The sequence below is a fragment of the Bubalus bubalis genome, chromosome 2 (assembly GCF_019923935.1).
Source record: "Bubalus bubalis isolate 160015118507 breed Murrah chromosome 2, NDDB_SH_1, whole genome shotgun sequence".
In the NCBI taxonomy this organism is placed as follows: Eukaryota; Metazoa; Chordata; class Mammalia; order Artiodactyla; family Bovidae; genus Bubalus; species Bubalus bubalis.
Window position 1 is genome coordinate 42723295 of NC_059158.1, and position 26314 is coordinate 42749608.

At 44.6% G+C, this 26314-nt stretch overlaps 1 protein-coding gene across 5 annotated transcripts in view; it reads left to right on the forward strand.

The window, feature by feature from the left end:
* TCP11 (t-complex 11) overlaps positions 1–26314 on the forward strand; it is a 36909-nt gene that overhangs the window by 8777 nt on the left and 1818 nt on the right. For 2 of the 5 annotated variants that reach the window (XR_006545940.2, XR_006545939.2), the window contains exons 4-10: positions 6610–6730; positions 19709–19929; positions 20637–20773; positions 21010–21227; positions 21314–21495; positions 22468–22634; positions 23724–24274. Coding sequence is in view for 2 of the 5 variants with exons in the window: in XM_006050360.4 (XP_006050422.4) it covers positions 6610–6730; positions 19709–19929; positions 20637–20773; positions 21010–21227; positions 21314–21495; positions 22468–22634; positions 23724–23956 (1279 nt within the window). In the remaining 3 variants the exon portion in view is untranslated. Of the gene's footprint in view, positions 1–6609; positions 6731–19708; positions 19930–20636; positions 20774–21009; positions 21228–21313; positions 21496–22467; positions 22635–23568; positions 23613–23723; positions 26068–26314 lie in introns of those variants that run through there. The other 3 variants (XM_044931073.2, XM_006050360.4, XR_006545941.2) reach the window with 3 other exon arrangements.

A 26314-nucleotide genomic window follows, 5' to 3' on the forward strand; every position in this document is an offset into this window, starting at 1 on the left:
TCTGTCTAGGTTGGTCATAACTTTTCTTCCAAGGAGCAAGCGTCTTTTAATTTCATGGCTACAGTCACCATCTGCAGTGATTTTGGAGCCCCCCAAAATAAAATCTGTCACTGTTTCCACTGTTTCCCCATCTATTTGCCATTAAGTGATGGGACCAGATGCCATGATCTTAGTTTTCTGAATATTGAGTTTTAAGCCAACTTTTTCACTCTCCTCTTTCACTCTCAAGAGGCTCTTTAGTTCCTCTTCACTTTCTGCCATAAGGGTGGTGTCATCTGCATATCTGAGGTTATTGATATTTCTTCCGGCAATCTTGATTCCAGCTTGTGCTTCATCCAGTGTAGCATTTCTCATGATGTACTCTGCATATAAGTTAAATGAGCAGGGTGACAATATACAGCCTCGATGTACTCATTTTCCTATTTGGAACCAGTCTGTTGTTCCATGTCCAGTTCTGAATGTTGCTTCTTGACCTGCACACAGATTTCTCAGGAAGCAGGTCAGGTGGTCTGGTATTCCCATCTCTAAGAATTTTCCACAGTTTGTTGTGATCCACACAGTCAAAGGCTTTGGCATAGTCAATAAAGCAAAAGTAGAATGTTACCTACAGTTGTATTAATTGGGAAATCCCTTATTTGGGCCATTCATTCATCAGGCATTTGTTGAGTCCTTATTATGTGACAGGAAAAATTGCTGACTTCTGGAGATAGAGGTAACTATAGCTATGACAAATAAGGCACTGTCTTTGCTGTCAAGACACTTGTAGGAGAGACAGTTGAATTAGAAAGTGACTGCCAAGTTCACTAAGAGCTGTGTATAGAGTGTAATTAAAGTTCTCAGCCGCCTAAGAAACAGAAGGTTTGCCTGATAACTTGAGTCTTAGAGGTGGTCTGGGTGGGAAGGAATGCTCCTGGCAGAGGACATGGGTTGGAGGCACAGTGGTGTGAACTGAATAAGTGTCTTGGTGTGGTTGAGCATGAAGTGTTATGAAGTAGGAGGAGAGACGTTAGACAGGGAGGCAGAGCAGTATCAGGAGGGTCATATGAGCTGTTTATGCTGCTGATGCCAAGAAGCCCCTAATGGACTCTGAGCATGACCTCATAATCAGGATTGCATCTTAGAAAAGTCATTGAATTTAGAATGAATTTGTGGGGAACAGATTAAAAGGGGCAAGAGTGAGGGAGAGGGACCAGTTAATGGCCCTTTGTAGTAGTCTAGGTAAGAGATGATGGTAGGAGCAGATGATTTCAGAGACATTTCAAAAACAATTTGTGGAACTTGGAAGATGGATTGGATGAATGGGATGAGGAGAAAAGCTTTAAGACCAATTCTAGTGCACAATCAACTGTTATTTTATAGTTGGTTACCGTTGCTGATTGAGATTGCAGTGTTGGGAGAGGAATTTTGATTTTTGTTTTATTCATCTTTGTATTGTTTCTTTTTTGTTTTACAAGGAGCATGCGTAACTAAGAGGGGATGTTTGATTCCAGAAAACCAATCACTATTGGCAATGACTACGTGCAGCCTCAGAATTTTCAAATGGTTCTTTTTCTTCTTTTATTTATTTATTTATTTTAATTTTATTTTATTTTTAAACTTTACATAACTGTATTAGTTTTGCCAAATATCAAAATGAATCCGCCACAGGTATACATGTGTTCCCCATCCTGAACCCTCCTCCCTCCATTGGTCAGAGAAGTCATTTAAATAAGCATTCAGAGGAAAGTGAATTCCTTTAAAAAAGTAATAGACAATTTTTTCAGTTCAGTTCAGTTCAGTCACTCAGTCGTATCCGACTCTTTGAGACCCTATGAATCGCAGCACACCAGGCCTCCCTGTCCATCACCAACTCCTGGAGTTCACTCAGACTCATGTCCATCGAGTCAGTGATGCCATCCAGCCATCTCATCCTCTGTCGTCCCATTCTCCTCCTGCCCCCAATCCCTCCCAGCATCAGAGTCTTTTCCAGTAAGTCAGCTCTTCGCATGAGGTGGCCAACGTACTGGAGTTTCAGCATCAGCATCATTCCTTCCAAAGAAATCCCAGGGCTGATCTCCTTCAGAATGGACTGGTTGGATCTCCTTGTAGTCCAAGGGACTCTCAAGAGTCTTTCTCCAACACCACAGTTCAAAAGCATCAATTCTTCGGTGCTCAGCCTTCACAGTCCAACTCTCACATCCATACATGACCACTGAAAAACCATAGCCTTGACTAGACGGACCTTTGTTGGCAAAGTAATGCCTCTGCTTTTCAATATGCTATCTAGGTTGGTCATAACTTTTCTTCCAAGGAGCAAGCGTCTTTTAATTTCATGGCTGCAGTCACCATCTGCAGTGATTTTGGAGCCCCCCAAAATAAAGTCTGACACTGTTTCCAGTGTTTCCCCATCTATTTCCCATGAAGTGATGGGACCAGATGCCATGATCTTCATTTTCTGAATGTTGAGTTTTAAGCCAACTTTTTCACTCTCCTCTTTCACCTTCACCAAGAAGCTTTTTAGTTCCTCTTCACTTTCTGCCATAAGGGTGGTGTCATCTGCATATCTGAGGCTATTGATATTTCTTCCGGCAATCTTGATTCCAGCTTGTGCTTCTTTCAGCCCAGTGTTTCTCATGATGTACTCTGCATAGAAGTTAAATAAGCAGGGTGACAATATACAGCCTTGATGTACTCCTTTTCCTATTTGGAACCAGTCTGTTGTTCCATGTCCAGTTCTAACTGTTGCTTCCTGACCTGCATATAGGTTTCTCAAGAGGCAGGTCAGGTGGTCTAGTATTCCTATCTCTTTCAGAATTTTAGCATAGTTTAATTTTATGGAAAATAGTTCTCACATTCCCTCCTTTCTCCTACATACAGTTTCCTCTACATCTTGTATTAGTGTGGTTTGTTACAATTTATGATCCAGTATTAATACATTATTATTAACTCAAGTTTACAGAGGTATTCACTTTTTGTGACATATATTCTATGGGTTTTGGAAAATGTATAATGACATTTATTCACCATTTCTGTATTCATCATTTCCATATCATACAGAGTAATTTCACTGCCCTAAAATTCCCTATGTTCTATCTATTCATCCTTCCCTCCCTCCCCCTGAAACTTTTGGCAACCACTGATCTTTGTACAATCTCTGTAGGTTTTCTGAATTTCTTACAGTTGGAATCATACAGTATGTAGCCTTTTCAGATTGTATTCTTTCAACTAACAATATACATTTAAGGGACTTCCCTGGTGGTCCAGTTGTTAAGGCTCTGTGCTTCCAGTGCAGGGGGCATGGGTTTGATCCTTGATTGGGGAACTAAGATCCTACACGGTATGGCAAAAAAAAAAAAAAAAAAAAAAATTTTAAGTTTCCTCCATGTCTTTTGAGGGCTTGATAGTGCATTTCTTTTTAGTGTTGAATAATATTCTATTGGCTTCCCTGGTGGCTCAGTGGAAAGAATCCTGCTGCCTATGCAGGAGATGCGGGTTTGATCCCTAGTTCGGGAAAATCCCTTGGAGAAGGAAATGGCAACCCACTCCAGTATTCTTGCCTGGGAAATCCCATAGACAGAGGAGCATGGCAGGCTACAGTCCATGGGTCCACAAGAGAGTCAGACTCTACTTAGCAATTAAATAAAAACAAATACTCCATTGTCTGGATATTACCATAGTTTATTTATCCATCAGGTACAGAATGACATCTTGGTTGCTTCCAAGCTTTGGCAAAAAAATAAAGCTACTATAAATGTCCATGTTTAGGTTTTTGTGTGGATATAAGCTTTCAACTCCTTTGAGTAGGTCCCAGGGAGCACAGTTGTTAGACTGTATGAAAGAGTATGTTTCGTTTTGTAAGAAACTGTGGAACCATCCTCCAGAGTGACGGTCTTCCACTCTGTACTCCTACGAGCAGTGAGTGAGGGTTCCTGTTGCTCCCTGCCCTGGTCAGCATTGGGTGTTGTCGGTGTTTTGGATTTTGGCCATTCTAATAGGTGTGCAGTGATATCTCATTGTTACTTTAATATACAATTCCCTAATGGTGCCTTCAGCCATGAAATTAGAAGATGATTACTTCTTGGCAGGAAAGCTATGACAAACCTAGACAGTGTATTAAAAAGCAAAGACATCATTTGCCTACAAAGGTTTGTATAGTCAAGGTTTTGGTCCTTCCAGTAGTCATGTATGGATGTGAGAGTTGGACCATAAAGAAGGCAGAGCATTGAAGAATTGACGCATTTGAAGTGAGGGACTGGAGAAGACTCTTGAGAGCCCCTTGGACAGTAAGGAGATCAAACCAGTCAATCCTAAAGGAAATCAGCCCTGAATACTCATTGGAAGGACTTGATGCTGAAGCTTCAATACTTTGGCCACATGATGTGAAGAGCCGACTCACTAGAAGAGACCCTGATGCTGGGAAAAACTGAAGGCAGAATGAGAAGAAGGTGACAGAAGATGAGATGATCGAATGGTATCACTGATTCAATGGACATGAACTTGGGCAAACTCTGAGAGATGGTGAGGGACAGGGAGGCCTGGCGTGCTGCAGTCCATGGGGTCTCAATCAGACACAACTTGGGGACTGAACAACAGCAGTGAGACATGAGGTTGAGCATGTGCTTGTTTGCCATCTCTATATATACTTTGGCGAGGTGTCTGTTCAGACCTTTTCCCGTTTTAAAATTGGGTTGTTCTGTAATGACCTACATGGGAAAAGAATTTTTAAAAAGAGTGGATATATGTAAATGTATAACAGACTCACTCTGCTGTATAAAAGAAACTAACACAATGTTATAAACCGACTATACTCCAGTAGGTTAATTTGAAAAAAATAAAATAGGGTTATTTTCTTATTCTTGAATTTTAAGAGTTCTTTGTATGTTTTGGATACTAGTTCTTTATCAGATATGTGCTTTGCAAAGATTGGAGCTTGTCTTTTCCTTCTCTTAACAGTGACTTTCACAGAGCAGTTTTTAATTTTAAAGAAGTCCAATTTACCAGTTTTTTTCTTCCATGGATCTTGTTTTTGGTGGTATATCTAAAAGGTCATTGCCAAACCCAAGGTCACATAGATTTCTTCTGTTCTAGAAGTTTTAGAGTTTGTTTTTTGCATTGAGGTCTATGCTCTTATTTGTGGAAGGTAGTGATTAAAAGTCTGTGTCTAGATTCATTTTCTCGCATGTGGATGTCCAGTTGTTCTAGCACCGTTTGTTGAAAAGATTATCCTTTTTAACTGAATTGCCTTTGCTGCTGCTCTTTTCTGGAAGGGGGAAAAAGACCAATATTCTGGCTTCCATGACTGATTACATGGTAGTGCCATTGAGATTAGGAATACAGGAGGAACAGGTTTGTATGGGAAAGATAGTGAATTCAGTTTTAGATGTGCTGATTTGGAAGTATCTGTAGATAGTTCAGTTCAGTTCAGTTGCTCAGTGGTGTCCAACTCTTTGCGACCCCATGAACCGCAGCATGCCAGGCCTCCCTGTCCATCACCAACTCCCGGAGTTTACCCAAACTCATGTCTATCGAGTTGGTGATGCCATCCAGCCATCTCATCCTCTGTCGTTCCCTTCTCCTCCTGCCCCCAATCCCCCCCAGCATCAGAGTCTTTTCCAATGAGTCAACTCTTCGCATCAGGTGGCCAAAGTACTGGAGTTTCAGCTTTAGCATCATTCCTTGCAAAGAAATCCCAGGGCTGATCTCCTTCAGAACGGACTGGTTGGATCTCCCTGAAGTCCAAGGGACTCTCGAGTCTTCTCCAACACCACAGTTCAAAAGCATCAATTCTTCGGTGCTCAGCTTTCTTCACAGTCCAACTCTCACATCCATACATGACCACTGGAAAAACCATAGCCTTGACTAGACGGACCTTTGTTGGCAAAGTAATGTCTCTGCTTTTTAAAATGCTGTCTAGGTTGGTCATAACTTTCCTTCCAAAGAGTAAGCGTCTTTTAATTTCATGGCTGCAATCACAATCTGCAGTGATTTTGGAGCCCCCCAAAATAAAGTCTGACACTGTTTCCACTGTTTCCCCATCTATTTCCCATGAAGTGATGGGACCAGATGCCATGATCTTAGTTTTCTGAATGTTGAGCTTTAAGCCAACTTTTTCACTCTCCTCTTTTACTTTCATCAAGAGGCTTTTTAGTTCCTCTTCACTTTCTGCCATAAGGGTGGTGTCATCTGTATATCTGAGGTTATTGATATTTTTCCTGGCAATAGATAGATGTTGTCAAAGAAGGAAAATCCTTTTCTAGATTTAAGTCTATAAGAAAATGAAAGATCACTTAGTTCTTTGCTGTATGTGTACGTGAAGGGAAACTAAGTCACATCTTTTCTGCGCTAAATGCAGAATCAGTGTTAACGTTCAGCCTGACCTCTGTTCAGGGTCCTTCCTACTGCAGGGAGTGGCTGCTCCAGACCATGAGGCGCCCTTCTGAGAGGCTGTGCCGGTGCCCTTGATATCCAAGTCTAAAACCCCAGATGGTTCAGCTCTGCTGCCCTCCATACTTACCTTCCTTGTCTGTATACTTTTTTTTAAATCAAATATCATTTGGGGCTTAGTAGATAATGACCTTATGGCAGTTTTTGAGTGGAGAAAATAATTTTCTTCATTTAACCCTCTTACAGTCTGGAAGGCAGGATCAGAGAGACCATGCACGATGCCTTTTGGGATCATCTGAAAGAGCGACTATCAGCTACTCCACCAGACTTCAGCTGTGCTCTTGAACTTCTAAAGGAAATTAAAGAGGTGAGTGACAAACCTTACCTTTGCAGATATAAAGTTTCTGGACAGCTCCCACTCACTGGAATGTCAGTGGCTAGCAAATCCCAACTGAACATGGTCCATGAATCAGTCAGAGTCTATGATCAATAGACAGAAATCACTCAGTAATTTCAACAAAGAAATTTTAATATAAAATTATTATAACAGGGAATTGGAGAAATGAAGGCTTTGGGCTAGTAAGAAGCAGAGAAAACTCTGCTGGAATATAAGATAAAGGAGAGTCCTGTTTCAGCCCTAGGGTAGGGGGAACACCCAAGGACTCAGTTACTCATTTGAGGGCACGGCTGTGCCAGGGGAGCTCTCTGGCCTGTGTGTGCTGTTGACCACCATGCATAGCAGGAGCTGGTTGCCAGAGTGGTCGCCTGTGCCCCAGGAGCCTAGCCCTGGAGAAGCAGCCACTTGCTCTGCAGGAGTCCAGTACTCGAGAAACCTCTCAGCTGCGGGAGCCAGCTGCCTTTAGAGCCACATGGACTACAGGAGCCTGCTGTGAGAGCTTCCAGAACCAGGAAAACTAATTAATAGTACCTTCTGACACTTACCCCAGTGTTCACAGCAGCACTGTTTACAGGAGCCAAAACATGCAAACAACCTACATGTCCATCAGCAGAGGAATGGGTAAAGATGGGGAGTACATATACATAGTGGAATATTATTCAGCCATAAAAAGAATGAAATAATGCTATTTGTACAACATAAGGGGACCTAGAGGTTATCATACTAAGCGAAGTAAGTCAGAAAGACAAATACGATATCACGTATATGTGGAATCTAAAATACGCTACCAATGAATTTATTCAACAGACAAACTTACGATTACTAAAGGGGAAAGGGGAAGGGGATAAATTAGGAGTTTGGGATTAGCAGATACAAACCGCTCTGTATAAAACAGATAACAAGGTCCTACTGTATTGCACATGAACTATATTCAATATCCTGTTATAAATCATGTGTATGCTTGTGTGCTAAGTCACTTCAGTCGTGTCCAACTCTTTGCAACCCCATGGACTGTAGCCTGCCAGGCTCCTCTGTCCATGGGATTTCCCAGGCAAGAATCCTGGAGTGGGATGCCGTGCCTTCCTCCAGGGGATGTTCCTGACCCAGGGATCGAACCCATGTGTCTTACATCTCTTGCATTGGCAGGCAGGTTCTTTACCACTAGCACCATCTGGGAAGCCCAAATAATGGAGAAGAATATGAAAAAGAATTTTATTATATGTGTATCTGTAGTCTGAATCACTTTGCTGTACAATGAGAATTAACACAACATTGTAACACAACATTGTAAATCCAGAAAAAAAAAGTGCAATCTACAGATGAAACACAATTGTTCCATCTGGTAAAGGAAAAATATTTAAAGGACTTCATTTTCTCAGAGCAGAGAAGGGAAGGGTGGATTTGGAGAGGATTTGAGTGGCAATAAATTGATAAATGTCACATTCCATTCCTTTGGTTACTCAGCTTCCATATATACCCTTCTGCTAAGTCGCTTCAGTCATGTCCGACTCTGTGCGACCCCAGAGATGGCAGCCCACCAGGCTCCCCCGTCCCTGGGATTCTCCAGGCAAGAACACTGGAGTGGGTTGCCATTTCCTTCTCCAATGCATGAAAGTGAAAAGTGAAAATGAAGTCGCTCAGTCGTGTCTGACTCTCAGCGACCCCATGGACTGCAGCCTACCAGGCTCCTCCATCCATGGGATTTTCCAGGCAAGAGTGCTGGAGTGGGGTGCCATTGCCTTCTCCATACCCTTCTACTCACATTCAAATTCCTGAAAACAATTCTGTTTTTACCTAATAAGACATAGCTATCCAGGGAATTCCCTGGTGGTCCAGTGGTTAGGGCTTCTCATTTTCACTGCCAAGGGCCCAGGTTCAATTTCTGATTGGGTAACTTAAGATTCCACAAGTTGCAAGGCATGGCCAAAAAAAGAGACAAAAGACATAGCTGTGTCTCTTACAAGTTCTTATCTTTTTCCCCAAATGAAGAAACTCACAGGCCCAATGGTTGTTATATCTATTGCTGTAGATATCTTCAGTCACTGTCCCACTGAATATTCTGTTCAGTTCAGTCGCTCAGTCATGTCCAACTATTTGTGATCCCATGGACTGCAGTACGCCAGGCCTCCCTGTCCAACACCAACTCCCGGAGCTTGCTCAAACTCATGTCTTTCGAGTAGGTGATGCCATCCAACCATCTCATCCTCTGTTGTCCCCTTCTCCTCCTGCTTTCAATCTTTCCCAGCATCAGGGTCTTTTCAAATGAGTCAGTTCTTCACATCAGGTGGCCACAGTATTGGAGCTTCAGCATCAGTTCTTCCAATGAATGTTCAGGACTGATTTCCTTCAGAATGGACTGGTTGGATCACCTTGCTGTCCAAGGGACTCTCAAGAGTCTTCTACAACTCCACAGTTCAAAAGCATCAATTCTTTAGCACTCAGCTTTCTTTATGGTCCAGCTCTCACATCCATACATGACTACTGGAAAAACCATAGCTTTGACTAGATGGACCTTTGTTGGCAGAGTAATGTCCCTGCTTATTTTTAATATGTCTAGGTTGGTCATAGTTTATCTTCCAAGGAGCAAGCACCTTTTAATTTCATGGCTGCAGTCACCATCTGCAGTGATTTTGGAGCTCAAGAACATAAAGTCTGTCACTGTTTCCATTGTTTCCCCATCTCTTTGCCATGAAGTGATGGGATAAAGTGACGGGACCGGATGCTGTGATCTTCGTTTTTTAAATGTTGAGTTTTAAGCCAGCTTTTCACTCTCCTCTTTCACTTGCATCAAGAGGCTCTTTAGTTCCTCTTTGCTTTCTGCCATAAGGGTGGTGTCATCTGCATATCTGAGGTTGATATTTCTCCCAGAAATCTTGATTCCAGCTTGTGCTTCATCCAGCCTGGCATTTCTCATAACGTACTCTGCATATACAGTGAAATAAGCAGGATGATGATATACAGCCTTGACGTATTCCTTTCCCAATTTGGAACCAGTCTGTTGTTCCATGTTTGGTTCTAACTGTTGCTTCTTGACCTGCATACAGATTTCTCAGGAGGCAGGTCAGGTGTCTGGTATTCCCATCTGTAAGAATTTTGTGCAGTTTATTGTGATCCACACAGTCAAAGGCTTTGGTATAGTCAATAAAGCAGAAGTAGATGTTTTTCTGGAACTCTCTTGCTTTTTTGATGATCCAGTGGATGTTGGCAGTTTGATCTCTGGTTCCTCTGCCTTTTCTAAATCCAGCTTAAACATCTGGAAGTTCTTGGTTCATGTTCTATTGAAGCCTCGCTTGGAGAATTTTGAGCATTAATTTGCTAGCGAGTGAGATGAGTGCAATTGTGCAGTAGTTTGAACATTCTTTGGCATTGCCTTTCTTTGGGATTGTAATGAAGGCTGACCTTTTCCAGTCCTGTGGCCACTGCTGAGTTTTCCAAATCTGCTGACATATTGAGTTATTTTGGCATATTGTTATGCTGGCATATTGAGAATATTCTGTTACCTATAGGCTAAACTGTAAAATTTAACTTCCAGCAACCTATGTATAAAATAATAATGAGGTCCCTTAAAAAACTAAAAACAGAGCTGCCGTATAATCCAGCAATCCCACTCCTGGGCATATGTCCAGAGAAAACTATAATTCAAAAGATACATGTGCCCCAGTATTCATTGCAGCACTACTTACTGAAGCTAAGACATGGAAGCACCCTAAATGTCCTTAGATGAATGGACAGAGAAGATATGGTACATATGCACAATGGGATATTACTCAGCCATAAAAAGAATGAAGTGATGCCATTTGCAGCAATATATACACACTACGGTGTGTATAATCTGGGCGTTCCCTGGTGGTCCAGAGGCTGACACCATGCTCCCAGTGCAGGAGACCTGGGTTCGATTCCTGATCAGGGAACTAGGTCCCACATACTGCATGCGGGTGGAGCGCCTCTGAGGAAGGAGGCTTGGCATACGCAAAGGCGGGATCGAGCCTCAGCATGCAACTAAGACCTGGCACAGAAAAATAAATAAATTAATAAATATGAAAAAGTAGATAATCAGTAAGGACTTACTGTAAAGCACAACAAGCTACTCGATATTCTGTAATAACCTGCATGGGAAAAGAATCTGAAAAAGATAACTGAAATCACTTTGCTGTACCCCTGAAACTAACATGACATTGTAAACCAATTATACTCCAATATGAAATAAAAATTAAAAATAGTAATGGGAGAGAGAAGAAAATGGTTAGCATACAAATAAACCCATGCTTATAAGAAGCAGAAAATGTATGGTCTTTGTTTCTGTAATGGTTACAGGGCTGTAGTTGGTATCTGTGGTTTCATTTTATGATTCATTCCACATTTCCCTTGTCTTCTGGTGTTGGGGTTCTTTATCTGACAGAGTGACCCAAACCTTCATTGCCAAAGAGTCTGAGTGCTCAGGCATTTTTCTTTTGCTGTTTGTATGCTGTGGTTTCCCCTTGACCTTTATTATTAGGTATGGAAATACCAAGAAGTACCTCAGAAGCTTCTCGATTCCAGACACAGCCCTTCTTGCCCCCAGTGTGCAGCAGCAGCCCAGCTTCCTCTTGGTGCTCAGGGCCAGTTATTCTAGTCAAGAGAGGAAGTCCTTTTTTACCTTGTTGCTCAGTGATGTTCAGTTGCTAAGTTGTGTCCAACTCTTTGCGACCCCATGGACTGTAGCACACCAGACTCCTCTGTCCTTCACTATCTCCTGGAATTTGCTCAAATTTATGTCCACTGAGTTGGTGATGCTATCTAGCCATCTCATCCTCTGCCGACCTTTGTCCTTTTGTCTTCAGTCTTTGCCAGCATCAGAGTCTTTTCCAATGAGTCAGCTCTTTGCATCAGGTGGCCAAAGTATTGGAGCTTCCGCATCAGTCCTTCCAATGAATATTCAGGGTTGATTTCCTTTAGGATGGACTGGTTGGATCTCCTTGCAGTCCAAGGGACTCTCAAGAGTCTTCTCCAGCACCACAGTTGGAAAGCATCAGTTCTTCAGCGCTCAGCCTTCTTTATAGTCCAACTCTCAAATCCATACACAGCTACTGGAAAAACCATAGCTTTGACTGGATGGACCTTTGTCAGCAAAGTGATGTCTCCGCTTTCTAATACACTGTCTAGGGGGCTGTCTTACCTTCTAATTCTGTGGAACCAGTGCAAGCATTCCTCCCAAATCAGCAGGGCCCAAAGTTGGCAGGATGGGAAACAAAAGTTCTGCAAGTGGGTTTTTAGATACAATAGAGAGAGCAGCCAGCCCTACTTCCACCCCTGATTCTGGGACCAAGTCTTCTCATTTTAGGGAACAGCACTGCATAATAGTTTTGATTAAAAGCATATATTGCATCTTGCAAGACAGAACTTGTTCAGTTTAGGATATTATCTCTCAGCTAATGCTAAACTGAGTCTTCAATAAGCCATTCCACTTTTCAATTAAGATCAGTCAACTTTCCGTGAGGGGCATGTGGGTATGAACCCATTGCTGTACTTTCTTGGCTGTAAAAGGAGTTCCTTGATCAGATGCAATGCTGTGGGGCATGCCAGAACCCCCTTATCCAGACAGTGGATAAGGCCTTCTGTGAGATTCTGTGAGTACATGGGTGTTGGTGCTTAACAGAGGTAGAGAAGACAGCTTTATATTCAGAATGTGTTTGTTCCATTGAAGGTGAGTCTTTGCCCCCTCAGTGAAGGAAGAGGTCCAGAAAGGTCCTAAACAAATCGTCTGCTACCAGGTGGTTGGCTCATCCTCCCTGGGGGAGCAGTGCCACATTACAGACTTAGTTGTTTGTGTTTTGGGAGATTTTCTTTTTATTATGGTAAACATAAACTTTTTGCCATTTAATAATGTTAAGGGTTACAATTCAGTGGCGTTTACAATGTTATGCACCCATCACCATTATCCATTTCCAAAATGTTTTCATCTTCGCAAACAAAATTAAACAGTAACTCCTCGTATACCTCTCCCCTCAGTGCCTGGTAGCTTCTGGTTTATCTTCGGTCTCTGTGAATTTGACTGCTGTAAGTGCCTCACGTAAGTGGAATCATACAACATTTGTCCTTATGCATATGGCAAATTTTACTTAGCATAATGTTTTCAAGGTTGGTCCTCATTGTAGCATGGATCAGAGCTTCATCTCTTTCTGTGGCTGAGAATACTCCATTGTATGGATAATACTACATTTTGTTTATCCATGCATCTGTTGTTGGGTGTTTGTGTTGTTTTCACATTTTTGCTGTTGTGAATAGTGCTGCTGGGGGAACATTTGTGTCCAAGTCTTTGTTTGAGCATCTCTTTTCCAGTCTTTGGAATATATACCCAGGAGTGGAATTGCAGCATCATGTGATAATGTTTAATTTACTGAGAAACCACTAGAGTGTTTTCCACGGTGTCTTACCATTTTACATTCCCACCAGAAATGTTCCTATTTCTCAACATTTTCATTTACTTTTCAGCATGTATTTTTCCTTTTTTAAAAACATTAGCCATCTTCCCCTGGTGCAGCCACGTCTGACGCGGAGTCTTGTTGTGGTTTTGACTTGCATTTCCCTTGTGGCCAGTGGTGATGAGCATCTCCCTGTGCTTGGCGCTGTCTTCTGCATTGTCTTTGGAGAAATGTTTACTCAAGTCCTTTGCCCATTTTAAAATTGAGTTGTCTTTTTGTTGTTGAGTTGTAAAAGTTCCTTAAACATTCTGCATCCTTGACCCTTGTCAGATAAATGATTTGCAGATATTTTCTTCCATTCTGTGGGTAGCTCCCCCCCTACTTTGCTTGATGTGTCCCTTGATGCACAAATGTTTTAAAGAAGCCCAATTCATCTAGTCTGTGGTAACTTCTGCTTTTGGTGTCATATCTTGTGAAATCCAAAATTGTGAAGATTTGCTCGTTTTCTTCTGAGAATTTCAGAACTTAAGCTCTTATGTTTAGGTCTTCTACCCAATTTGAGTTATATTTTATTTGGTGTAGGTACGGTTCAACTTAACTTTTCTGTATGTGGATATCCAGTTTTCCCCAATACCATTTGTTGAAAAGACTGTCCTTTCCCCATTGAATGGCCTCGGCATTGTTTTCAAAAACCATGTGACCATACGTCCAGGTTTTATTTCTGGGCTCTGTATTCCATCGTGCTTTGTGTGTCTCCTTACGCCAGTATATGCTTGCTCTCTTATGGGCCACTTTCATCTGACGATAGCTGGCTGTGTGCATGTCCAGTCTGGTGCCTAGGTCGGTCAGACAACGCCTGACGGGACGCTCAGGCCACATCTTACCCATTGTCCTGTGTTAAGGTGTTTGCTTTCTCCCAAGGGTCAAGAGCAAGCCAGAATGATTTCTCCAAAGGCAAATAGTTATCCCCAGAAGAGGGCATGGGTTTGCTCCCAAATCCTAGAAGTCTGTGCTGTGCTGCTCCTGTCGGTACTTGCCCAGAGGGTGTGTACAGCATCCACAACTCGCCAGGGACACTTCAGGTATCATCGAGTCTCCTGGCTCGGGCTGGGCTTGCTGCAGAGCCTAAGTTTTGCTTGGTTCCACTAGAAACTGCAGCCTTGTGAGTGACGCTAAGTGAATGACAGTAGCGGTCTCAAATGTGGTGTGTGTTACCTTGAAAATCCACAAAGATGGACAAGTGTTTTGCCTTTTTTCATGATGGGTTGTTTGATGTGCAGCAGCTTATCTGTCATCTTGGAGTGGATGGCTTGACAGGCTCAGATCACTGAAACTCTTAAGTCACTTCCCTGAGGTCATGGGCTGCCCATTCTTACAGGGATTATCTGCCAGGCTCTAGTTTGCATGTTTTTTTGAGACATTTTAAGTACTTGCTACTTTCTGCTCATCAGGTCCACTGGACGTGTGGCCATTTGACTTCAAACCTCACTCACTGTGCAGATTTTGTATCAGCCAGGGTCCAGTCAGGCAGAAGAAACCACAGGGTGATTTGAACAAGGAAACGCTGCTGTGCTGCGGGAACTTGCTGGGAAGAGCACCCCGGAGCCTGGAAAGAGAGCCTCTTCCTCTTGCCATGTCTCTCTAGCACCCTCTGCCGGCAGAACATAACACTGTGCCAGCCCGCAGAGGAAAACGAAAGGGCCCAGCGTGTTTTCCCAGAGTAGGCACTGATGGGCCGATTTGGAACTGAGGCTCCGGATGCATAACTGGCATAGTTTGTCATTTAAATGGACAGCGCGGAGCAGGTTTTACTTGTTCAAGATGAAGCTAAATAGTTGGGACCTTGCTGTGACGATACAGTATTCCATTCAATTATTAACTAACACTATTCCTCACCATCACCAATATCTGTATGTTATCGAGGCACAGATGTGAATAAGACAGTCTCTGTCCACAGGGAACTTATATATTTTTCTGTTAATAAGTTATTTTCAAGGGACTTTTAACAGTTCCTTTGCCTATTTCATTCTTTGAACTAAAATTTAAACCTCAAAAATGCTTGCTTTGGTAAATTAAGCGTACCTCCTCAGATTTCCCTGGTGGTGCAGTGGCTAGGAGTCCGCCTGCCAGTGCAGGGGACACAGGTTCAATCCCTGGTCCAGAAAGATCCCACATGGTGCAGGGCAGCTAAGCCCGTGTGCAGCAACAGAGCCCATGCTCTGCAGCCCGTGTGCTGCAACTACTGGAGCCTGTGCGCCTGAGCCTGTGCTCTGCAGCAGAAGCCACCGCAGCGGGGAGTGGCTGCCGCTTCATGCAACCAGAGAAAGCCTATGCAAAAGCAACAAAGACTCGGTGCAGCCAAAAATAAGTAAATAAAATAAAAATTTAAAAAGATTTTTAAAGAGTACTTTAGCACCATGTGATGCTGTATGTTTTATATCTGTGTACCTTGCATTTCTTTTTTACCATACCCCTTGATTTTACTTATCTCTTTATCTCAATCTGTGTAGAAAATGATATACTTACTGCTGCTATCATTGATCCCCTAAACCCTTGAACTATCACTGGTCCCTAAACAAAGATAAATAATATTCTTTAGGAAATTGACAGGCCTCACTTCTTTTTTTAAAAAAAATTTTTTTGGATTATAGTTGATTTACAATATTGTGTTAATTTCTGCTGTACAACAAAATATTCAGTTATATATAACCATTCTTTTTTAGATTATTTTTCCATATAGGTCATAGAGTATTGAGAAGAGTTCCCTGTGCTATAAAGTAGGTCCTTATTAGTTACTATTTTATATATAATAGTGCATATTGTCTTTTCCAGCCTCCTAATTTATACCTTTCCTCTCCCCCACTGCTTTCCACCCTGGTAACCATGAGTTTGTTTTCTATGTCTGTGACTCTATTTCTGTTTTGTAAATAAATTCATTTGTACCATTGTTTTAGATTCCATATGTCAGTTCAGTTCAGTCACTCAGTCATGTCCGACTCTTTGTGACCCCATAGACTGCAGCATGCCAGGCCTCCCTGTCCATCACCAACTCCCAGAGTTTACTCAAACTTGTGTCCATGGAGTCAGTGATGCCATCCAACCATCTCATCCTCTGTCGTCCCCTTCTCCTCCCACCTTCAGTCTTTCCCAGCATCAGGATCTTTTTTAATGAGTCAGTTCTTTGCAACAGGTGGCCAAAATATTGGAGTTTAAGCTTCAGCATCAGTCCTTCCAGTGAATATTCAGGACTGATTTCCTTTAGGATGGACTGGTTGGATCTCCTTGCAGTCCAAGGGACCCTCAAGAGTCACCTCCAACACCACAGTTCAAAAGCATCATTCTTCGGCGCTCAGCTTTCTTTATAATCCAACTCTCACATCCATACATGACTACTGGAAAAACCATAGCCTTGACTAGATGGACCTTTGTTGGCAAAGTAATGTCTCTGCTTTTAAATATGCTGTCTAGGTTGGTCATAACTTTTCTTTCAAGGGGCAAGAGTCTTAATTCATGTCTGCAATCACCATCTGCAGTGATTTTGGAGCCCAAAAAAATAAAGTCTGTCACTGTTTCCACTGTTTCCTCATCTATTTGCCATGAAGTGATGGGACCAGATGCCATGATCTTAGTTTTCTGAATGTTGAATTTTAAGCCAACTTTTTCACTCTTCTCTTTCACTTTCATCAAGAGGCTCTTTAGTTCCTCTTTGCTTCTGCCATAAGGGTGGTGTCATCTGCATATCTGAGGTTATTGATATTTCTCCTGGCAATCTTGATTCCAGCTTGTACTTCATCCAGCCCAGCATTTCTTATTAAGTACTCTGCATATAAGTTAAATAAGCAGGGTGACAATCTACAGCCTTGATGTACTTCTTTCCCAATTTGGAACCAGTCTGTTGTTCCACATCCAGTTCTAACTATTGCTTCTTGACCTGCATACAGATTTCTCAGGAGGCAGATAAGGTGTCTGATATTCCCATCTCTTGAAGAATTTTCCACAGTTTGTTGTGATCCATATAGTCAAAGGCTTTAGCAGAAGTCAATAAAGCAGAAGTAGATTTTTTTTGGAACTCTCTTGCTTTTTCGATGATCCAGGGGATGTTGGCAATTTGATCTCTGGTTCCTCTGCCTTTTTCTAAATCCAGCTTGAACATCTGGAAGTTCATGGTTCACGTATTGCTGAAGCCTGGCTTGGAGAATTTTGAGCATTACTTTACTAGCTTGTGAGATGAATGCAAATGTGCAGTAGCTTGAACCTTCTTTGGCACTGCTTTTCTTTGGGATCAGAATGAAAACTGACCTTTTCCAGTCCTGTGGCCACTGGTGATTTTTCCAAATTTGCAGGCATATTGAGTGCAGCACTTTCACAGCATCATCTTTTAGGATTTGAAATAGTTCAACTGGAATTCCATCATCTCCACTAGCTTTGTTCGTAGTGATGCTTCCTAAGGCCCGCTTGACTTTGCATTCCAGGATGTCTGCCTCTAGGTGAGTGATCACACCATCATGGTTATCTGGGTCGTGAAGATCTTTTCTGTACAGTTCTTCTGTGTATTCTTGACACCTCTTCTTAATATCTTCTGCTTCTGTTAGGTCCATACCATTTCTGTCCTTTATTGTGCCCATCTTTGCATGAAAAGTTCCCTTGGTATCTCTAATTTTCTTGAAGAGATCTCTAGTCTTTCCCATTCTATTGTTTTCCTCTATTTATTTGCATTGATCGCTGAGGCAGGCTTTCTTATCTCTCCTTGCTATTCTTTGGAACTCTGCATTCCAAATGGGTATATCTTTCCTTTTCTCCTTTGCCTTTCACGTCTCTTCTTTTCATAGCTATTTGTAAGCCCTCCTCAGACAACCACTTTGCCTTTTTGCATTTCTTTTTCTTGAGGGTGGTTTTGATCACTGTACAATGTCACAGACCTCCGTCCATAGTTCTTCAGGCACTCTGATCAGATCTAATCCCTTGAATCTATACGTCACTTCCACTGTATAATTGTAAGGGATTTGCTTTAGGTCATACCTGAATGGTCTAGTAGTTTTCCCCACTTCCTTCAATTTAAGTCTGAACTTTGCAATAAGGAGTTCATGATCTGAGCCATAGTCAGCTCCCAGTCTGGTTTTTGCTGACTGTATAGAGCTTGTCCATCTTTGGCTGCAAAGAATATAATCAGTCTGATTTTGGTATTGACCATCTGGTGATGTCCATGTGTAGAGTCTTCTCTTGTGTTGTTGGAAGAAGGTGTTTGCTATGACCAGTGCATTCTCTTGGCAAAACTCTATTAGCCTTTGCCCTGCTTCATTCTGTACTCCAAGGCCAAATTTGCCTGTTACTCCAGGTGTTTCTTGACTTCCTAGTTTTGCATTCCAGTCCCCTATAATGAAAAGGACATCTTTTTTGGGTGTTAGTTCTAGAAGGCCTCGTAGGTCTTCATAAAACTGTTCAACTTCAGCTTCTTCAGCATTACTGGTCAGGGCATAGACTTAGATTACTGTGATGTTGAATGTTTTGCCTTGGAAATGAACAGAGATCATTCTATCATTTTTGAGATTGCATCCAAGTACTGCATTTCAAACTCTTGTTGACTATGATGGCTACTCCATTTCTTCTAAGGGATTCCTGCCCACAGTAGTGGATGTGATGGTCATCTGAGTTAAATTCACCCATTCCAGTCCATTTTAGTTGGCTGATTCCTAGAATGTCGACATTCACTCTTGCCATCTCCTGTTTGACCACTTCCAATTTGCCTTGATTCATGGACCTAACATTCCAGGTTCCTATGCAATATTTTCTTTACAGCATTGGACTTTACTTCCATCACCAGTCACATCCACAACTGGGTACTGGTTTTGCTTTGGCTCCATCCCTTCATTATTTCTGGAGTTTCCATATGTAAGTGATATCATATATTTGTCTTTCTCTGTCTGATTTCACCTAGTATGACAGTCTCTAGGTCCGTCTATGCAAATGGCATTCTGTCTTTCTTTTTTATGACTAATGTTCCATTGTATATATGTATGACGTCATCTTTATCCATCCCTGATGATGAACTTTAGGCTGTTTCCAATAGTCCTGGCTATTGTAAGTAGTGTTGCCATGAACATTGGAGTGCATGTATTATTTCAAATTATGGTATTCTCTAGATATATGCCCAGGAATGGGAGTGCAGGGACGTATTGTAGCCCTATTTTTAGTTTTTTAAGGAACTTCCACACTGTTCTCCACATTGAATGTACCAGTTTATATGCCCACCAACCATATATAGAGGGTTTCCTTTTCTCCACACCTTCTCCAGCTTTTATTGTTTATAGATGTTTGATGGCCATTCTGACCAGTGTGAGGTGATACCTCACTATAGTTCTGATTTGCATTTCTCTAATAATGAGTGATGTTGAGCATCTTTTCATGTGCTTTTTGTAAGGGACCTAACTTCTTGATCCTTAAAAGACATAGGTTGGGATGTCTCTGGCTGAAGGGGGATTGTCCATTAGAGAGAGTTGGGGGCTCTGAACAGAAAGCATCTCATCCTCTGACTTTCTTTCCTGGGCAGATCCTGCTGTCGCTGCTATTACCACGCCAGAACCGCCTAAGAAGTGAGATTGAAGAAGCCCTGGACATGGACCTCCTTACGCAGGAAGCAGAACACGGGGCCCTGAATGTGCCTCATCTCTCCAAGTACATTCTCAACACGATGGCTCTGCTGTGTGCGCCGGTTCGTGATGAGGCAGTGCAGAAACTGGAGAGCATCTCAGACCCTGCTTGGTTACTGAGGTGTGAGGCTTGGCCACTGGGCGGCGCAGCTGGGCGGGACGCTGGCTCACAGCCGCGGCCTCTTCCCCACTGAAGGCCTGACTGGGCTCCTCTTTTCCGTGGTCCATTCGCTTTTCTTTTCTGAAGATGGCCTTAGATTGATTTGGCTCCCTGTGTACCATCCTACCGTAGGTCACTGGAGTATGTAATCCTTTCTTCCAAGGAACTCAGACACCCCTATGCCGGGCTTTCTTATTGCAGTTCACACAGTGTGAAGATAGAGATTGGAGACTATCCCTTTTTCAGAGTTATAGAAACCAAGACCCAGAAAGTTAAAAAAAAGTAAATTGTCCAAAAATAGCATCAGAAATAACATCAGATGTAATCTTACTGTTCAGAGAGATTTGTTGTCATGCTGATGTATTTCCTTCTACTGACTCCATTTTTTTTTTTTAAAGAGACATAGAATGGCTGGTGTGAAAAAGTCCAAAGGCTGCAACATCCAGAGGCTTACTTGCTCCTATGCTGCCAGTCATTCACTCTGGGCCTTGGGTCCTGGGCCACAGGGCCATCTTTTGTAAATTTCAGAGGCGAGACCTAAAGCCCCTCCCACCTCTAGAATACAGTAATTTAATGATACCTTGTGTAGGTTCCCCTTCCCGCCCCCACTGGAGAAAGTAAGGAAACATCCTTTCATAGTATAAATACTCCATTTTCTCCTGTATCAGAGGGATCTTCCAGGTTCTGGGCCTGATGAAAATGGACATGGTGAACTACACTATCCAGAGCCTTCAGCCCCAGCTGCAGGAACATTCCATCCGGTACGAACGAGCGAAATTTCAGGACCTTCTCAACAAGCAGCCCAGTATGTATATAAACTTGAGGGAGAGCGGGGGTGGGGATGGGGAGTATGACCTTGGGTTCTGGCTTTATGATGTGGGAGGGAACTCTGCCTCTGTTTAGGAACAGAGTTTCTCGCTCAGACTAGGGGCGGCAGAAGGCTGCTGCCCCGACCAAAGCGCTTCCCTGCTGAGGGGAGGAGACCTCACCCAGGGTCCCCAGGCCGCAGGGCGGTGCTGAGGGGGCCTCCGCTCTGCGCAGGCCTCCTGGATCACACCGCCCGTTGGCTGACCCGCGCGGCCGCACAGCTGTCCGCGCCACCGCCCAGCGGCCCCGACGCCGCCGACGCCGCCAGCTCGCCCTGCTCCTTCCCCGGCGAGGCGGCCAGCAGCCCGGAGCCCCTCAGCCCCACCATGGTGCTGTCCCAGGGCTTCCTGAACCTCCTCCTCTGGGACCCTGAAGACGACGAGTTCCCTGAGGTAGGAGGGGGCGCCTGGCCCTGTGGTGCGGGCGGCAGGGCCTGCCCGGGGCCGCCCCCTGACGACCCGCCCCGCCTGCCCCCCAGACCCTGCTGACGGACCGAGCGCGGCTGCAGGAGCTGGAGGCACAGCTGCGCCAGCTAACCATCCTGGCCTCCGTCTTGCTGGTTTCCAGCAGCTTCTCTGGCAGCGTCCTGTTTGGCTCACCTCAGTTTGTGGATAAGCTGAAACGCGTAACCAGAGCCCTGTTGGAGGAGTTCAAGTCCAGGTGAGCTGCAGAGGTCTGTTTTAGACCAAAGTGGGGTGAGGACACGGCGCTGAGGCAGGATGCCTCGCGTTCCCGCAAACCGCAGAAAGGCCCTGTGGACTCAGCCACAGAGATGCGGGGTGTCTTTCCTTAAGTGCTCTTGAGGCTGCTTTTTTAAAATTTTTATCGAGGTGTAATTGATTTACAGTGTCGTGTTAGTTTCATGTGCACAGCAACGTAAATCGGTCACACATTTATCTGCTCTTTTTAAGAATCTTTTCCCGCACGGGCGTTACAGAGTATTGAGTAGAGCTCCCTGTGTTACATAGCAGGTCCTTATTAGTGATCTGTTTTATATGTAGTAGTGAATATATGCATCAATCTCAATCTTCCAATTTATCTCCCTTCTCGAGACTTCTGACAAAGAAAAATAAAGCTTTCTTCCAACAGGGCAGTAAGGAGGATTGTTTACTATAAAATGATTCCATGTTGTTGCTGCAGAGGAGCCTTTCTCTAGTTGTGTGGGCTGGTCTTACCTAACTCCAGGAGCCAGTCGGCAGTGTTGGCTGAGCGCCTACTGCGTGCAGGGTGACACACCCTGGGAGAGGAAACAGTGGAATCCGAAGGCCAGGTTTGTTATTGTAATTGTGAGAGCAGGACAGATGACCGTGGAAAATGTCCAAGAAAGTCTTAAAAGTGCACATATATAAATTACATGGAGTTGGAACGTTCTGAGTGGATATGCAACCCCTGTCCAGAGTTGATTTTATAGTTTATCTCGTTTTCTAAGAAGAATGTGGTATCACACAGAGAATACTGTCTGGAGGGTAACGGTGGAAACACTGCCCTGCCCACCCGGCTCAAGCTCCCAGGGTCTGGGGTGAGGGCGGCAGGGTGGCCGGGCGTCTCCCTGGTGCGGGCCTGACTTACGGTGTGGAGCGTCGGGGCTCGTGGCCACCCCCGGGTCCCAGCTCGCTCTCCTCCATGGTCTAGGCCTGAGGAGGAGGCTATGCTGACTGTGAGCGAACAGGTGGCTCAGGAGATCCACCAGAGCCTCAAGAACATGGGCCTGGCTGCTCTGAGCAGCGACAACACGGCCTCTCTGATAGGGCAGCTCCAGGACGTCGCCAAGAAGGAGAACTGTGTGCGCAGCGTCATCGGTGAGTATGCCCATCGGGGCGAGAACGGTGACGGGGGAGGCCGGTCCCGACCCCGGGACATTGCTCACCAAGCCATTTAACAATAAAAAGTGTGATAACTGGACAGGTCGCTGGGTAGGCTTTAGTTTTTGCAAAATGCTGGGTTGAAAATACATGACTTTTAGTTTAAAGACTGCCTCTATGAGGTTTCCCTGGTGGTCCAGTGGTTAAGACCCCACGCTTCCACTGCAGGGGGCTCGGGTTTGATCCTTGATCGGGGAAGTTCTGCATGCTGTGAGGTGCAACCAAAAATTTTTTAAAAAGATAAAAAATAAAGACTGACTCTGTTGGTTCTAAGGGAGATTTGCACTAGCAATTCATGGCTTCTCAGTGTGGCATACTGTCCAACTTGGTTAAGTCATCCTTGGCTTTCTGGGTCATTTCTGATGGCTTCCCAGGTAGCTCAGTGGTAAAGAATCTGCCCACCAAAGCAAGAGCCACAGGAGCTGTGGGTTCGATCCCTGGGTCAGGAAAATCCCCTGGAGGAGGAATGGCAATCCACTCTAGTATTCTTGCCAGGATAATCCCATGGACAGAGGAGCCTGCCAGGCTACAATTCATGGGGTCACAAAGATTCGGCATACTGTCCAACTTGGCTAAGTCATCCTTGATTTTCTGGGTCATTTCTGGCTACAGTCCAAGACATGTGACACCCCCCCTCCTTCCCGCCAACAAGAAATTGATGCTGAAGTAGGTTGGGGGACATGTCCCCAAAGCAGGGATTTCCCCTCTCCCACGTTGAATTGGCAGCTGTGAACTTGACTTAGCTCTTAACCTCAGCCATCTGAAGGGTCAGTCGAAGATCCTCCTGTTGCATCAGACACTAGGATCTATCTGACGGATACTTCAAGAATCTTTTGAATAGAAATGTTTTGGATCTTTGCTCTGTCCTTAGGAGCTGGGTCCCTTTCCAAACAAAACAGATGTCCTTCTCTCTAGGTGAGTGGGTGGGTCAGTGCGTATCTCATTTAACTTTGAAGTTAGGAGTGTGGTGGGCAGTGTTTCCCCCTGAAGATTATTTGCCCTCTCACTATCTTTCCCTACTCACAGATCAGCGAATCCACTTGTTCCTCAAATGCTGTTTGGTTCTTGGTGTGCAGCGGTCTCTGCTGGACCTCCCTGGAGGCCTCACCCTCATCGAGGCAGAGCTGGCAGAACTGGGCCAGAAGTTCGTCAGCCTCACACACCACAATCAGCAGGTGTTCGGCCCCTACTACACGGAGATCTTAAAGAGCCTCCTCCCCCCAGCTCAGGTGCTGGAGACAGAAGTGGCGTCTCTCTGATGGCGCTGGCTCTAGGCCGTGGCTCCTTGGACCCAGCAGCGAAGCCCGCCATCCTCCTGGGGTGACGTCACCAAGCAGCACGCCCTCTCCCCGCCTGCAGCCAGCGCACCATGCGTAGTGACCTCGTGTGTGAGCTCCAGCTGGCCCAAATGCGTCCACCAATAAACTTCTGAACTGCAAGCAAGCTCCCGCTTCGTGTGCCGCAGCCGTGGCCAGGCCCTGCATGCTCAGCCGCCCACTAGCCGAGCAGCCAGCAGGCCCCGGTTTTTCCTCCAGGTGCCGCCTTCAGCACACGGAGCAGAGAAGCTAAGACACCCGGTACTAACACTGTTCTCTGAGGGTAAAGGTATTTCTCAAAGGGCTCTGAAAACTCTGGAATTACCTAAAGTGTGAGTGTATTTCTGGAATTTAGGAGTTTGTTTTGTCTAATTCAGTTCAGATTTGGGCATGATTGAAAAAAATTATTGGAAACCTCATTTCCAGGACCAAATTCCCCTAAAGGTTTCATTCTTTTTTTTAAAAAAAAGTTTTATTTGGCTACACTGGGTCTTAGCTCTGGGATCTTTAGTTGTGGCAGACTGACTCCCAGCTGTGGCATGTGGGATCTAGTTCCCTGACCAGAGATCAAACCTAGGCCCCCTGCTTTGGGAGCTGGGAGTCTTAGCCGCCAGACCACCAGGAACGTTCCCCTGCTGAAGGTTTCAAATGATGCAATAAGGGGTCCGGAGGAGTAAGCAGCTCAGCTCCCTCTGCTGGGGCAGGTCCTGAAGCAGAGTGCCAGCTCCTGAAGCAGGGTGCCAGCTGGGGCCAGGCGAGAGTGGGTGTTGACTGCTCGCGGCTTCCTGCTGAGCACACGTCTGATCATGGGATCTCCCTGCCCAGTGTCCAGAGTCCAGCTTGGCTAATTGGGGTGATGACTGGTTTGGTCAGGTTTATTCTTGGTCCTGTTCTCTAGCTGAGGGGCAGAGTGAGTCTCCTGTCCCCTCCTCTCTAAGCTTAGAAGCCCCCTGATCTTCCCTGCAGAGGCCACATGGGCATCCTGGGTGGATGAACCTCCTCCCTTCTCCCCACTTCCAGGCTGGGACTCTCCCTGGCAGCTCTGCTGTTGGCATCACAAGCGAGGGCTGTTCTAGGAAGGACTTGGGCTTGCTGAGATCCAGCCCCTCATTCCCGGGCTGACTGGGGCTGGTCAGCTCTGACCTAGGATGCTGAAATAGGAAGTGTTCCCTTCAGATCTGGCCCTTTTTTTGGCAGAGGACAAGAGAGAAACTGGGGATTCACCTATGTGCTCTCAAGGTACTGTGACGACAGCCAACATTCTCAGCGTTTCAGCAGACAGAGGGCGCTCAGTATAGCACACGTGGTCTTAGAAAAACATCCAAAGGGGGATTTGAGTTCCGTTAGCCCAGGGTTTCTCCTGATTGACTTCTTGAAAAAATTTACTTATTTGACTGAGCCGGGTCTTAGTTGTGGCACTCAGGATCTTTAGTTGTAGTGTGCGATCTCTTAGTTTGGGCATGGAGGATCTAATTTCCTGATCACAGCTCGAACTGGGACCCCTGTGTTGGGAAGGTTGGCCCCTGGCCCACCCAGAAGTCCCTGATTGCCGTTTTAGAGTAGAGCCTAGTTAGTGACAGAGCCAGGCCACCAGCGGACCTTTGCTGTGACCAGAAAAGCTGGAGGTCCTGGGTCGTTCAGTTTCCATCTTGTAGCTAGACAGCCTCAGGATGGGGACGCCCAGGCTCGGGGGTGTGTTTAAATAAACAGCCAGGCTTGCCTAGACAGCTTCTCTGATTTGCAACTGTCTGAATTTGTTAAAAATCCGTATTTTGGAAGCCTTATCATCTTAGAGGCTGCAGTGCTCCGAAGGGGCTTCTGAGAGGAGGACTGCCCGGTTGGTGGGTGCGGAGGCTGGGCTGACGTGGAACTGCTTTGTGCTTCATCATTAAGGTCTAGAGTGAGCGATTTCTTAGAAATGTTGAGTTTATTTCTCTGTGTTTCCATGTGGAGGAGACAGGGATCCTGACCTCAAGGAAAGATAGCTCCATTCAGTCCTGCCCACAGTTTGAAGGACACAGACTTCAATTTCTCATTTCCCCTTCCCCAGTCCCTGGTGGCCACTAATCTGCTTTCTATTTCAGTGGCTTTTCTGACTCCAGATAAATGGAATCATAATATGAGGTCTTTTGTGACTGACTTCTTTCACTTGGTGTGTTTTTAAGATTCATCATATTGTGGTGCATTTCAGAACTTAATTCTTTTAATGGCTAAATAATATCCCATTATACAGATACAATGGGGGCTTCCCTGGTGGCTCAGATGGTATAGAATCTGCCTGCAATGCAGGAGAGCTGGGTT